The sequence below is a fragment of the Zootoca vivipara genome, chromosome 12 (assembly GCF_965207765.1).
Source record: "Zootoca vivipara chromosome 12, rZooViv2.hap1.1, whole genome shotgun sequence".
Lineage (NCBI taxonomy): Eukaryota > Metazoa > Chordata > Lepidosauria > Squamata > Lacertidae > Zootoca > Zootoca vivipara.
In genome coordinates, this window is record NC_142595.1 from 13558077 (window position 1) to 13572754 (window position 14678).

General features: G+C 44.4%; 1 protein-coding gene across 1 annotated transcript in view; it reads right to left on the minus strand.

The window, feature by feature from the left end:
* MYO1D (myosin ID) overlaps positions 1 to 14678 on the minus strand; it is a 172705-nt gene that overhangs the window by 128400 nt on the left and 29627 nt on the right. Inside the window, exons 2-6 of the mRNA XM_035136261.3 lie at positions 8524 to 8732; positions 7231 to 7324; positions 4266 to 4431; positions 2186 to 2239; positions 916 to 1011 (exon numbers count right to left, since the gene is read on the minus strand). Of these exons, the coding sequence (XP_034992152.3) occupies positions 916 to 1011; positions 2186 to 2239; positions 4266 to 4431; positions 7231 to 7324; positions 8524 to 8732 (619 nt within the window). The remainder of the gene's footprint in view (positions 1 to 915; positions 1012 to 2185; positions 2240 to 4265; positions 4432 to 7230; positions 7325 to 8523; positions 8733 to 14678) is intronic.

A 14678-nucleotide genomic window follows, 5' to 3' on the forward strand; every position in this document is an offset into this window, starting at 1 on the left:
TATAATCCAGGAAAAGCAAAATCTAACTATAGATGGTCAGCATTCTTTTTCTCCCCTTCTCTCTTTTAAATGAATGTTTCTCGTGGTTTTAAGGAGGCAGTTGTGACTCTCTATTTTAAGAAACCATTGCTTGACCCTGTTAAACTAGGCAACTCTCGGTCAATCTCATATATTTGCATTTTGGGGACAAGGTACTCAAGTGGGTGGTGGTCAGACAACTCCATAGACACTTTGGAATAAAGCTGATTATCTGGATTAATTTCAGATTGGTTTGGGAACGGAAACTGCCTTAGTCAACTCTGCTGCATGATCTACGTCAGAAGAAAGAGATTTGTCTAAATCAGGGGTCAGCAAACTTTTTTCAGCAGGGGGCCAGTCCACTGTCCCTCAGACCTTGTGGGGGGCCAGACTATAATTTGAAAAAAAAATATGAATGAATTCTTATGCCCCACAAATAACCCAGAGATGCATTTTAAATAAAAGGACACATTCTACTCATGTAAAAACATGCTGATTCCCAGACCGTCCGCGGGCCGGATTTAGAAGGCGATTGGGCCGCATCCGGCCCCCGGGCCTTAGTTTGGGGACACCTGGTCTAAATCTATTGGACTGTTTCCATTCAACATTGGTAGAAACAACTGCAGCTTGTGCAGGTTTGTGGTCAATCCAAAACTGAATCAGAAGTTTTCTAATTCCTCTGTGTGACCTTTCTTTAGGAGGAAGGGAGGATCACGTGTTTCCAAGGCTTATTCTCACAATGCTAAACTATTAGCATTATGCCCAAACCAGCCAACTAAAGTGGCATAAGTGCATAAATTCAGCTGGAACTGCACAGAGTCCATAGTATGGCTGATCATGCCACAATTCAGAAGGACCAAGAAAAAGAGATTCCTCATAAGTTGGCAACAACCTCACCTTTAACTGCATTCCAGTAGCAATATAGCTGTATGCAGATAAATCCTTATGTAGATGTAAGGAACGTAGCAGCTGTTCAGAACCTCCTTGGAGTAGCTGAAGAGAAAGTCGGAGAGTCATTTATCCAAATTAATTTCTTTTTCAGCTTTTATACTATTGTTATTATCAACAATTAAAGTACTTTAAAAGTTCTAAAAGCTGTACAGTAGGGGTGGGCAGACTTCAGGTTCATTGAATCCACTTTCTCTGTTTCTAAAACCCCAAGATATACCTACCAAAGCCAGGTACGAAAGAGATATAGTTAGAAATGATGAATAGGAGTTCCTCGGAGCATATTCTAAGTAAGCTTAGGGATTTGTTTTCAATACCAATTTATGTGGAAAAAGTAACCTTTGTTGGTTCTATTATTAAAGCTATTAGTAGTCAGAAATCCTTGTTAATTCACTGCAAATGACCCAGAGAACTATCAGTAGATCCCAATCTTTCTTCTGCCCATGCCTGTGTACAGCTCCTGCACACAGGCCCACAATCCTCTGAATGCAGGATCCTGCTGCCGCCGATCCTGCTGCTGAACTGCGTTCAGAGGAGGGGAAAAGAAAAAAGGAGAGTGCTTCTGGGCATGCGGGACACCTTAAAAGACCACCACATTAGTGCCGCTTGGTGGAGCGGGCGCTAAGAAGCTTGCCCTCTTGTGCGCTGTTCCCTGGGAGCAAGTCCCATTGAACTCAGCAGCTCCTGCTGCTGCCGCCGGCGGCCCCCTTGCCCGGCAGACATCGCGCTCTGGCTCCTCCCCCCCCCGCCCTGCGTGCTTCCTCCCTTCCCTCCCGTGCCTTAGCCCCGCCCCTTGGCCCCCCTAGTTTTGATCCTGGGTACGCCCCTGCCAGTTACTCTAATTGCTTGCCGGAAGTATAGGGAAATTATTTCCATCTGTATCTAGAACCAGCATCACCAACCCCTCCAAAAGAAACAAAAACAAAAAACCCAATGAGGATTAGATTTGGATGAGTAAGGCTTGAAGAGCCTGCCTTTGAGCAGAGCAAGGGGATGGCGCTGATGATCTGTAAATTACTGTATTTAGCAAATGACAAATCAAAGCCAAGCATATACCCTGCATGGACTAGTGAGCAAAGTGGGATGTGGCATCTGTTGAAAATTTTACACACAATGAGGGACACTGCAAAAAGCAATCAAGCAGTATTTCCTGTGAATTCAGAGGCACTCACTTACAAGGCTGCTGATTTCACCTTAGCATATCAAGCTAACAGCTCACCTGGTAGAAGGAGTGAAAGTTGCGCTCTCCTGACTGCTGCACAATCACCCGTGACTAGAGAGAAGCACAAGAAACAAGGGAAAGATTACAAGTTGGCTTAGCTACCCAACATAGCTTAAGTCTCTTGACTAAGGCATCAGTGGTGTCATAGCAAAGTTTTGGAGGGCTCAGGCCAGAACATCAAGAGTGGGAAACCTCTGAGTTTTGGCTATTAGTTACTTAGTTATTTTGGTTATTAGTTACTTAGTTAGTAACAGGTCTACACTGTTTTAATGTACTTAATCTGTTTGTAAATTTTTGATGACTTGTTGCCATCAATGCCCCCCCCCCCGCCCCACATTGAAAAGTCTGATACAAATATGTGGTGTTGGTGGGGGTTTTTAGTACTGCAATTGAACAAGCAACTAGGTAAAGAGCACTGGCAGCAGTTACACTTTGGATTTATAACAGAGGCGCAGGACAGTTATGGTCTATTTGTTGAGCCCCTTAAAGGTGTGATGGAATGCCCAAAAGTTACTAGTAAGCACTTTAGAGCAACAAAAAAAGCTGGCTGAAAGAGGACATGGGAATGCCAAATTGGGTATTGTTTCCATTAGAATTTAGGTAATCCAAGATTTCAGAACTCTTCTCAAGTACTGTATCTAAGGCTAGCGGTGTAGCGAGCCGCTCGGGTGCCTGGTGTGGGAGCGTGTCCTGTAGCTAGGGGCGGGGCGATCTGCTTCTCCGCTGCCTTCCCCTCAGCTATAGGGCGGCTGAGGGAGAGGCAGTAGGCATTTCAGAACCTGCAGGCACCTAAGTCACCACGTCACTCCTAAAAAGTTTCATGAGCCCAATTTTTTTTAAAAAAACACAACTCATTTTGTCACACACACCCCAGTGATGACACCCAGGGTGGACCGCACCCCCTTCCCGCGCAACTGTCTAGGGCCTGTTCCAAATGAACCAAACTGGGCCAACTCCTACAAACATAGGATGCTTACCAAACCAGCCGAAATGCCTTCGTGTTTTAATTTGTGTTTTTTTTTTAATTCATTTTTATTGTTTTACAATGTCATGCAAATCAAGTAGAGTACAAAGGATGCATCCTAAATCAAGTTACATCTACAATCTGCAATCAAAATATTCTTCAAATACCTTCGTGTTTTAATTTGAGAGAGAAACCAACACCACTTTTTTAAAAACCCAAAATAAATCACTAAAATGCCTTGCAAGCCATCACAGCTATAATGGCTGAGACTGAGTGCAATGTAGTCGTTAAGACAGTTGGACTAGGAGCTGAGAAAGCAGGGTTCAAATGCCCACTCTGCCATAAAACTCACTGAGTGATATTGGGCCAGTCATTGCCTCTCAGTCGAACCTATACTGTTGTTGTGAGGAGGAGAACTGTGCACACCACTTCAAGTTCTTTTTTTGGGGGGGAGAGATGGGATATAATTGTAATAAATAAATTACCCCAAGTGTGTCACTATGAGCAAATGGGCATATGAGTACCAAATATGGAATAACCCCTGAGACTGAGATGGAGAGAGAGAGAGAGAGAGAGAGAGACAGAGAGAGACAGAGACAGAGACAGAGAGAGAGAGAGAGAGAGAGAGACAGAGAGAGAGAGAGGCTGAGACTACATTCATTCTGCAAAGAGGCTCGAGGGCAACAAATGCAGATGCTTAAAAAAACACCAAAAAAACCACACACCCCAAACACCAGATGCTGTCACAGGAATCCACATGAAAGCCAGCCAGCTCTCATAGTCACGCAAAGCAAAACAGTCCCATCATCTAGTCCATTTTTAAGTGAGATTTTCATCAACCCATGACTGAACATGTAATAGAAAGTTCTGTTACTGCGGCATGATCCTCTATTTGAAAACCATGGCATTTGACATCTGCTGTGATTTTATTTTCTGGAAAGCTCACTATGTTAAAGCCAACTCTTTTGATTTTTGTCCTGCTGGGAGTAAGGCATGTTCTTATCCCACGAGCTCTCCTCAGCAGATGCATACAATATGGTAATCCTTCTCATCATTTATAAAATAAGTCCACAAAAAATGATGATGGCTTTTTTATTGGCAAGGCAAACTTACCTTTTCCAGCAAGTAATTATTGATGTGCCCACCTATTGGGTCCCCTTTGAAATCAAAGTTGATATCCATATACTTTCCAAACCGGCTGGAATTGTCGTTTCGGTTGGTTTTGGCATTGCCAAAGGCTTCCAGGACACAGTTGGATTTCAACAGCATGTTCTTCACCCTTTGGAGAGCAGACAGGCACAAAAAGGAACAGGAAACCAGGTCTAGACGTTATGTATTTCTAAGTTTGCAAATCAACATGTTTTATATGCAAGCAGCGGAATGGCCACATTAGCGATTTTGTGGGATTAAAAAAGCTGTGCTCATGAAAGGTTCAAGTGAAGTAGCCCAAAACATGTCTCAACATAAAGCTCCCCTCCGGCATGCGGCTTAATCCAGCACTTCTGGACACTGTATTCTTTGTTTGTATCTAAAGCTCACCCCCCATTTTTTTTTTTAAAAAAAAGTCTGTTCAGCTCCAACATTGCACATTGAAAGCTCAATCTTTTCCCCAATAAAATCCAGGCCAAAGCCTGCACTTCCAAAGCAACTCTTGAACCTAGGAATACCTTCAATGGCAGGGAAATGTGCAGCCTAGGGCATGCACCATGTATCCTTGTGCCCACATGTGATCCATTCTACTTCTTATTTTTCCTCAGGGGAGGTTAGAACAATTTTAAATTTAAAACTTAAAAGTTAAAACACATTACACTCACAAGAATAGGGTGAACCCTGAAGCACGTAAAGGTAAAGGACCCCTGGACAGTTAAGTCCAGTAGAATTTGGCTCTGGGGTGCGACACTCATCTCCGCTTTCAGGCCGATGGAGCTGGCATTTGTCCTCAGACAGTATTTCTGGGTCATGTGGCCAGCATGACTAAACCTTCTCTGGTACACAGAACACTGTGACAAGTGCCAAAGCACACAGAAATGGTGTTTACCTTCCCACCGCAGTGGTAATAAATAATAATAATAATAAATTTTTATTTATACCCCGCCCTCCCCAGTCAAAAACCGGGCTCAGGGCGGCTGACACCAACAGAATTACAATAAAACATAAAAACAATTAATTAAAATACAGATTAAAATACAGTATTAAAATTTTAAATGCAGCATCATTTCAAGTAGTCCATAAATCCAAGCCATGAGGGAGGAAAACACAGGGGTCAGTCTGAGTCTAACCCAAAGGCCAGGCGGAACAGCTCTGTCTTGCAGGCCCTGCGGAAAGATGACAAATCCCTGGTACCTATTTATCTACTCACTCACACGGATATGCTTTCAAACGGTTGACAGGACTTGGGACAGCAACGGGAGCTCACTCTGTCACATGGATTCAAACTGCCAACCTTACGATCAGCAAGCCCAAAAGGCTCAGTGGTTTAAACCAGCGTTTCTCAACCGCTGTTCCGCGGCACACACGTGCGGCGACGAGAAGGGCGATTTGCTGCCTTGTCACGTGCCTGGCGGCCGCCATCACTCAACACTAACCCACCGGAAAGGAAGCCGGCCGGGTCACGACGCGGGGCGAGCGCAGCTCTCAACAGCCACCACCATGGCCTCGGACGTGAGAGGCGGCCGGCGGGTGCTGCTGCTGCTGTTTGTCTCGCTCTCGCTCCTCTTGCTGACTCGATATGTGCATTCTTTCTTCACTTACGTACAAATGTAGCAAGCTGCGTGAAAAGGTAAAGGTAATTTCTTGCCTTGAAATTCGGCCCGGGAGGCACCACTTGCGGGGGTGGGGGGAAAGGGAATTTCAAGTGGATCTATAATGGTTAAATCCAAAGAATCCAATTCCTAGAGAGGCTTAATAACACTAGTGGGGGCGGGCGGAAGGGGAGGTCAGTAATGGACTCATCTTCCTCGCTGGAGGGGGCAGAATGGCTCCTTTGCAGCTTTCAGTAGGGTGAGCAGATGACCACCACGTTCAATAATAAAGGGACCTTGGGTGGGTGGGTGGGTGTTGGAAAGGTGCAGAGGAGGAGAGACAAGGGATGGTGGGGGGCTAGGGTGGGAGTGCAGGAAGGGAGCACCCCCTTTCTCCCCTAGATCCTCTCCCTTAAGGGAGCAAACCTTGCAATGCACGTGGGAAGGGCACGCAGAGCAGGTCAGAGGTCCTGGCACTGGAAGTGAAGGTAAAAGGACGGACTTCCTAACTGCAGCACATTGTTAAACTTAGGAACTCCCTCCCACAGGAGGCAGTGATGACCACCAACATCGGTGGGTTTCGTGGAGGAGAGGGCAACCTGTTGAGGGCTCTCCTCTGCCCGGCCACATTTGGAAGCAGCAGTGTTTCTGGATGCCAGGTGCCAGAAACTACAGGAGGGGAAAAGTGGTCTTGTGCCTGAATCCTGCTTGTGGGTTTCCCAATGGGGCCTCTGGATGGCCATTGTGAGGGCAGGATGCTGGACTAGGTGGGCCACTGGCCTGATCCAGCAGGCTCTTCTTAGGTTCTTATGAAAATGCCTTGTCTCCACTTGTTTAACCCCTGGCACCTAAATTATTGGGGATAGACTGCTGCTGTAAAAGGAGGCTCCCCACAGCTAGTGGCACAGACATTCCCCTCCCCTAGGCCAGCGTTTCTCAAATTTTTTAACTTTTTTAATGGTGGTGTGCCTCGTGATTTTTTTCATGGAACAAGTGTGCCTTTGCCCAAAAAAGGTTGAAAAACACTGGTTTAAACCACTGAGACAGTGTCCCTCCCCTGAAGCACATATATTGGGTGTCAAAGGCCAGGACAAAGAACCAAACAGCAGTGATCGCAATGGAACATACAGAAAGAAACAGCACCGAAGACATGTAGGACTCAAGCCATTCTAACACTAGCACCTGGAACTGCGCTTAGAAACCACGGAGCCAGGTAGGGGCAATTGTGTCCTTTGCTATCAGTGTCACCCCAGCCTTCACACAATTCAGCAGCAGCCCCATGTACCATATTACATTCCAAACATGTACCCTCTTTCCCAGGACCATAGTCACCTTACCTTTCTACCTCAGCTCTCTGGCTTGGATTAGTAATGGCAGCTATGTATTGCATGATGTATTTGCTTGCTTCTGTTTTGCCTGCTCCACTCTCACCTGGGGGCACAGACAGAGGAAAAAAAAGTTTTCTAAGCTTTCACAAGAGTTCAAAACCACCACATTGTAGTAGTTATAAAGAGGACACATTTTATTCTCAGCATTCACTCTACCCTGTACTACAGTATTTTTGCTGTTTAAGTCATTTCTGGTTTGTCAGTTTTTAACGCAAGCTGAATTTAAGGACATATGTTGACCATGTACTGTCCCAAATTCAACTTGTAGCATTTCTAGTTGAAGAACATCAACTGCAGAAGTGGGCAAGACCTCTGTATGGCATTCTAGAAAGTTGCATACAGTGTTGAGCCAGTAGAAGATGGACAGAAAGAGGAACTGCTTACTTGTGGTATGTAAATTCATTCCACTTTTGCTTCTGGTGAACAGGTTTTAGGGTGGGATTTACCTCAAAGCACTGCAAAACACTTTTGACCAGTGTGGAAAAAATGAAACATGCAAACACACCATAGGAAGCAAAACCGCTCTCAAACAATGCTCAGCTCTTTAAAAAGCACTGCCTGCCCCTAAGCTGAGGTTGATTCAACAGATGACAGCTCCTTATATTCTAAGTTTTATATTGGAGATGAGGTGGGTGTTAGAGAGGGAGAAAGTTGGGAAAGGTGCACTGCTAAAAGCATAGTTTGTAAAATTGCTTCATCTACATTTTTGAAGCTTTGTTGACACTTCAAGCCTCAGCAAAGCTGCAAGCCAGCAGCCTGGCGGTATTCCTAATTTGCAATGGATTAACCCAATTAACGCGGGTGGCGCTGTGGGTTAAACCACAGAGCCTAGGGCTTGCTGATCAGGAGGTCGGCGGTTCGAATCCCCGTGATGGGGTGAGCTCCCATTGCTCGGTACCGCTACAGCGGGAAGGTAAATGGCGTTTCCGTGCGCTGCTCTGGTTCATCAGAAGCGGCTTTGTCATGTTGGCCACATGACCTGGAAGCTGTACGCTGGCTCCCTCGGCCAATAACACGAGATGTCTTGGTAAGCCCCCCTAAAATCAAATAATTTATTCCCCACTCCTCGAACTGCTTTCACTCCCTCCAATTATCAACAAAAAACAACAACTACTACAGGGTGAATGCTGCATCCCAGCACTAGAAGAAACAACACAACTGCAGCCAGACTCACTTCCTGTGCTTCAACTTTCAAATAGGCTGTTAGAATGTTACGGAGGTAGCAGGTACCCTGCAACACACCTGATATTACGATGCAGGTATCCTTTGATCGTCTCTTCATGGCTTTGTATGCAGCATCCGCAATAGCAAAGAGATGAGGGGGCCGCTCATACAGCTCCCGACCTTTGTACTGCTCGATCATGTCCCGTCCATAGATATTCAAGTTCTTGTAAGGGTTTACAGAAACGACCACTTCCCCAATAAAAGTGTAGATCCGTCCCTTTTCAAACCTAGGCAGGGCAAGACAAAGGCAAAGGAGAGAGAGAGAGTTAACTTCAAAGAGCATACATGAGCTTCTGCACATCTCCTCAGCTGCTTTTGATCATACCCGTTAGTCAATTGACCAAAGTATTTCACAGACTAACAGAAAGGTAATAACGTTTGAAAGCTTGTATGGAAAACATATGTAGTACATTAGGAAGAATTATAGGCACTGTAAATGCCGCCAAGTTTTCCATGTAAACATAGAATCTGGTTATCTAGAAGCAGAATTCGACATCCTGAGAACCAGTTTTGATTACGCCGAAAAAGAATCTAGCCCTCATGGCAATTTTTACAGGTTCAAGCAAACATGTGTAACAAGTTGTGATGACAGTCCTACTACCAGGACTGCTTATCGAGGTTCCAAATACCAATCTCACTATTCTGGAACATCTTTTAGAAGAATATTAAGCTAGTACAGGCAAACTGCCCCCCAATTTATGCACTTTCAATATGTGTGTGACTGTGCACACTCACATCACACTGAGCCTGGAAGTGACCCAAAAAGTCACAAAAGGGGGTGGAACAGGGCATGGTGGGGGCAGAATGGGGTGTTTGCAGGCTTTTTCAATGGTGTCTCAAATATACGCAATTTCACTTAAATGTGTGGTGCATTGGAACGCAACCTCCATGTAAATTGGGAGTTGCCTTTACTTTAATATACGAGACAGTAAGTGACAACTGGAGCACTAAACAAGACCACTTTAAAAACATTAAAAAATCTAGTTGGGAAAAATCAGTTTGCATCAATACAACACGCAAAAGTTTGCATCAAAAAACTCTTAATCAAGTCTAAATGCCCAGTGTAGCCCTAACAAAAAAACAAAACAAAAACAAAAAAAAAGTATTTCACACACATCCTTCCTAAACACAAATTCCAAGGTACTTTGTATTCAGCTTAGGAAAGTGATATCGGCTCATAGAATAATGTTGCCATTATGAATGGATAATGTAAGGCAGAACTTTCCAAACTCTGTGTTGTGACATGTTAGTGTGTCAACTGCAGTGTGTAGGTGTGTCACGCAAATGCTCCCAGGGCTGGAAAGGAGTTAGTTTCACCTCCTCTTTGCTAATGAAACTGAATTACTGGGTCGCGAAATGATGCGTGTCTAAAAAAATGTGTCACCAACATGAAAAGTTTGGAAAGCTCTAATGTAAGGCAAGTCAGAGCGTAGGGTGCATAACTCACTTGCACACCTAGCTGACATTAAAGCCACAAGAAAGGCAGCTTTAAAGGTGAGCATAAAATCCACAGTAACCATAGGCTCAAACAACTTTCTCATAAGATGACTCAGTACCAAAGATACACTCCATGCTGATACGGTCCCTGGGGTGAGGAAGTGCTATCAGTCCTAGCGATGAATGCAGAGATAGCTGATTAGTGAACTCTTCTTATCCAGGTTTGTCTCTCTTGTTGTTTTCAGGTAAGGGGGGGGGGATGAAGAGAGGGGGGGAACTACTGCAAAGTGCATCAATTAGCCACACTACTTAAACTTTGTATATTTGCTGTGTGGAAGGCTTTCTAAAACAGGGGGGGGGGAATGGTTCACACAACTCTACAATCCATTCAAGGGATTGATTCACCAGGCTATCAATTTCAGGGACCCTGACGCAGCCATCTCATCCAACGTTTTTAAGGGAATTTCTCAGAGATAAGCTCCAAGTCAAAGGGCTGTATCGTGTCATGCCTGCTTGCTAAAGCACAAGCAGTGCAGACAGGAAGTGATTATAAGACACTCCTGAACAAAAGGCTGTGGGCTTCCAAGCTAGGAAACTTGGCTCAACAACTTATTTTTTAAGTCCAGTGAGCCACACACGAGGAGATGATAGCACAATATTTCTTGTTAACAACGAAAGGAAATTTAAGAGCATTTGAAATATGGCATGGTGATCAAAGTTCTTTTTTTAAAGAAGAAAGGTATAATAAATGTCAGGAATGTGTTTGGAAACCATTGAAAGAATACTGTAGAAATCATAAGGAGAGATAAGGAACTTGTGAGAGAGAGACAACCGCAGAACGAGCAAAGTTCATGAGAGAAGCACCCAACACAAGGCAGTGGCCAGTCCCCGCTGTGCGACTCAGAATTCTGCCTTATCAGAAAGGTCAAGTGGGTCAGGGACCAATGTGTTAAATCAGCAGAATAATGTGTTGCTTTGCAGCTGGGAAGTCTCTCTTAAGTTCTGCTCTGTGCGCTAGCCTTTCCTGGTATGTCATGGTGGCCCTGATCTGTAACAGAAGAGGAATTCTGGTTTCTTCCTCAAGAGCAGGGCTCAGAGCCCAGAGAGCTTATAATGCCAGGTGGGCACTGTAACTTTGGTAGGTAGCCGTGTTGGTCTGAGTCGAAGCAAAATAAAATAAAATAAAATCCTTCAGTAGCACCTTAAAGACCAACTAAGTTTTTATTTGGTATGAGCTTTCGTGTGCATGCACACTTCGTCAGATACATACCAAAATAAAAACTTAGTTGGTCTTTAAGGTGCTGCTGAAGGATTTTTTATTATTTTTTTTTGGCTCTAGGCTTCCACTCAGGCATGCTGCCACCTCTGCTCTGGAGTTCTGGGGGTGATCTTGACAGGTCTGGAGCTGGAGGAACAGGACCACTTCGGGCACACAGTTTCCCTTTAACCGCTTTTCTGAAGTGGGATCTCTTTGTAGGTGATGGCCCGGGGAGGCATTTGTCAGCATCTGCCAGCTCCCCCTGAACCGTATAAGTCCAACAATAGGGCACTCTTCTTCTGCTGCTGCTGTCTCTTCCAGTTCACATTGTCAAACCAGAGCTGAGGAAAAGAGATGTTTTTCTCACTCTCAAGTCAGTCAAATGGCACCGAGTTTCCCTACTCAAGGGTAGAGACTAAAATGTTCTCTGAAGCTCTGTCTTAAATGCTCCAGACTGCATGTGTGTGACTGCACAGAAACCATAAAGGGCAGGCTCTTAAGTTCAAACTTCTGCATCTTTAATCTCTTCTTGAGGTCCAAAAGGATTCTAGCACACCAATGTGAGAGCCTTCCCTATGGATGACCAAAGACAGAGGTCAGCAACCTTTTTCAGTTGTGGGCCGGTCCACCGTCCCTCAGACCATGCGGTGGGCAGGACTATATTTTGGAAAAAATAATAATGAATGAATTCCTATGGCCCACAAATAACCCAGAGATGCATTTTAAATAAAAGGAGACATTCTACTCATGTAAAAACACGCTGATTCCCGGACCGCCTGCAGGCTGGATTGAGAAGGTGATTGGGCCACATCCGGCCCCCGAACGGGCCTTAGGTTGCTTACCCCTGACCTTAGGTTCCTCTTCCCTGCCCGCCACATTTTCTTTCAAAAAAACACAACACCTCCCCATCTTCTGCAGACTGTTACTGATCCTTCACCACTAGGTGGGATCAGTACACTTCCTAACTCACTCTAAAATACTTACTTGATAGCTGACTGAACCACAATCCTGGCCCAAACACAGTGTGCCCTTAAAACACACAGCAGGATATGACAAATCCTTTTCCATTGCTCAATTTGAGAAAGGAAGACCAAACCAAGTGTGCAGTGAAGATCACAGGTCCCTGCTCAGCTCAGCTCAGCTGCTGATGTACTGTATACCAGTGCTATATGGAGTTGCCTATGTTTTCTAAAGTACCGCAAAACAGCCACTGAGCAGAGGCTTCTACATGAGTTCAGGGTTCCAAACACAGTATTTTAAGTTTCATGTGCTACTGCACATGGGCATAGCCGGGAGGGGGGCAGGGAGGGGCAGTCAATAAAATCAATAAAAATATATAGCTGAGGTTCTGTCCCGCCCCCCCCAAACAAAAGACTTGCCCCTCCAACAAAAATCCTGGCTATGCTCATGCTACTGCATAACATCCAGATTGCTATAAAGATGCTGCAAAAAATCCCAGCAGTCAAGCACCTTCTGCTAATCTCACACGAGATATTCCTTAACAGTTTCACAAATTCTTAACCTATTTGAATTCTTCTCCCACTGAACACACAGGTAAAGGGAGGCAGAACCCCCAATTTCATCTAGTGTGGAATATTTTCTTACTGAAAGCACTTCCTTTGTAAGTAGTGGGAAAATTCAGCATTACTGACTTGCTTCCAAAGACAAAGGAGTGTAGCCAACTAAGTCTTACTCAGAGTAGACCCAACTAATTGAGGGATCTAACTTAAGCCCACTTATTTTAATGGATCTGCTCTGAGTAGCACTGAGTTAGTTATAGCCCAGAGAGTTCAGGTTTCAATGGAGTTTTACAATCCCAGAAGCATTTTGATACACCCTCCCTAGACATTGATCTCATTTTCACTCTTGCTTATGAAGTATGCACACCTGCAATAAATGTTAATAGATTTACAAGTGAAAACCAAAGAGCCCTACGCCCTTTTCAACTCAGCATTAAGGGCTGCCAATTCCACAGAGTAGGAAATGCCATTCAGTGTGCATTGGAGCCCCTCCTTTCCTGAATGGGACTGAGAAGCAAGGGCAGGGCAAGGATAAGCAATTTACTCACACAAAACTCTTAAACAGGGCAAGTTCTCCTTTGAAGGAAGTCTGGAAGGGGAGCAGGATGGGCTTGTAATTCTAGGGTTGCCAAAAGGTCAGACTTTTACTGGCCCGACCAGAAATTCATCCTCCTGCCCTCGTGCCAGAACACACACACAAACACAGCTCAAGAACTTGTTTCTCTAAATCAGGCATGTTGTAAGGTTATTGCAGCAGTTTAAGAGGAAAGTAGAAGGATTTGGGAAATAAAGAAGAAAAAATGGGGCATGACACTATTTCGGGAAAGGCAAACTGCAAAAGAAAAGGATTTTGTGTTAGTAGTGTTATGTAAAAGTGTTCCAGCCTTTACTATACAGTGGAACTACGTTAACTAAGATTTTGCCATGCTTCTGACCAGCTTCAGCTTCCAAGTCATATACGGTAGGCTATAGGCGAAAACAACAGTGAAATTGATATGACTGTGAGGTAGCTGCACAGACCGTGGTTCAATTCCACAATATGGAGTTTGGGAGGGGAAACTGTTTTCTACACAGTGCAATTTCAGCATATTACAGAGCAAAAGACCTTGGACAGAAGCAAATAAAAGCCAAACCACTAAACGCAGGAGTGTAAGAACGCTTTTCTTTCTGCTTGCGTCAGTGGGTACTGTGAGGCATGCCTCCTCCACATTTGAGGGCTGCGGAGTGCAAGCCAGGCTTGGGATGCCTGTTTTATCTGCAGATATTATGGCAGAAAGGCAGCAGAGGGATAACAGACTGGTTTCCTGGAACAGACAGAGGCTGCAGCAATGGTGCCTTCTGCCAATAAATCAAGAAAAAAATTGTTACCATTGCCACCTGCCTAATTTGTTTTAACCAACCAACTAGCTAACTCCAAGTAATTATACTATACCCACAGAAAGAAAGTACAGAGAGAGAGAGAAAAGAATAGAATAGGAGTCACCTGGAAGGACCTCCCTGACAAAGAAAAGAAAAGAAAAAGAACAGTTACAAGTTTTTTGCCTTTAGGATAACATGCTTCACATTCCATTTCACTAAAATTAACAGAGAATGTGATCCAAGCAGAAGTGTTACATACACACAAAATATAGACATGAAAACATTAACAACAGCTTTACAGAAGGAGGAACCAAAGGAGTGTCGAGTAAAAGAAGATTTTGTGATGCACCTGCAGTATTTAGCCCCTTCTGAAACACTGCACCTGAATACCACGCCATTTACTGAACTTCTGAGCTTGTTAATAATTGGGCCCCATATAATGCAGGCTCTTGCTTGAGCTGCAGAAGTTCTTTAAGGTGCCTAAAAGATTATGTTTCTGGGAATGTTGGGGGGTGTTTTCACTCATTTTCAGCACGGTCAATATTAATGACGTGATATTGGCATTGAGGAAATTTGACATATTATGCTAAACCAAGCAG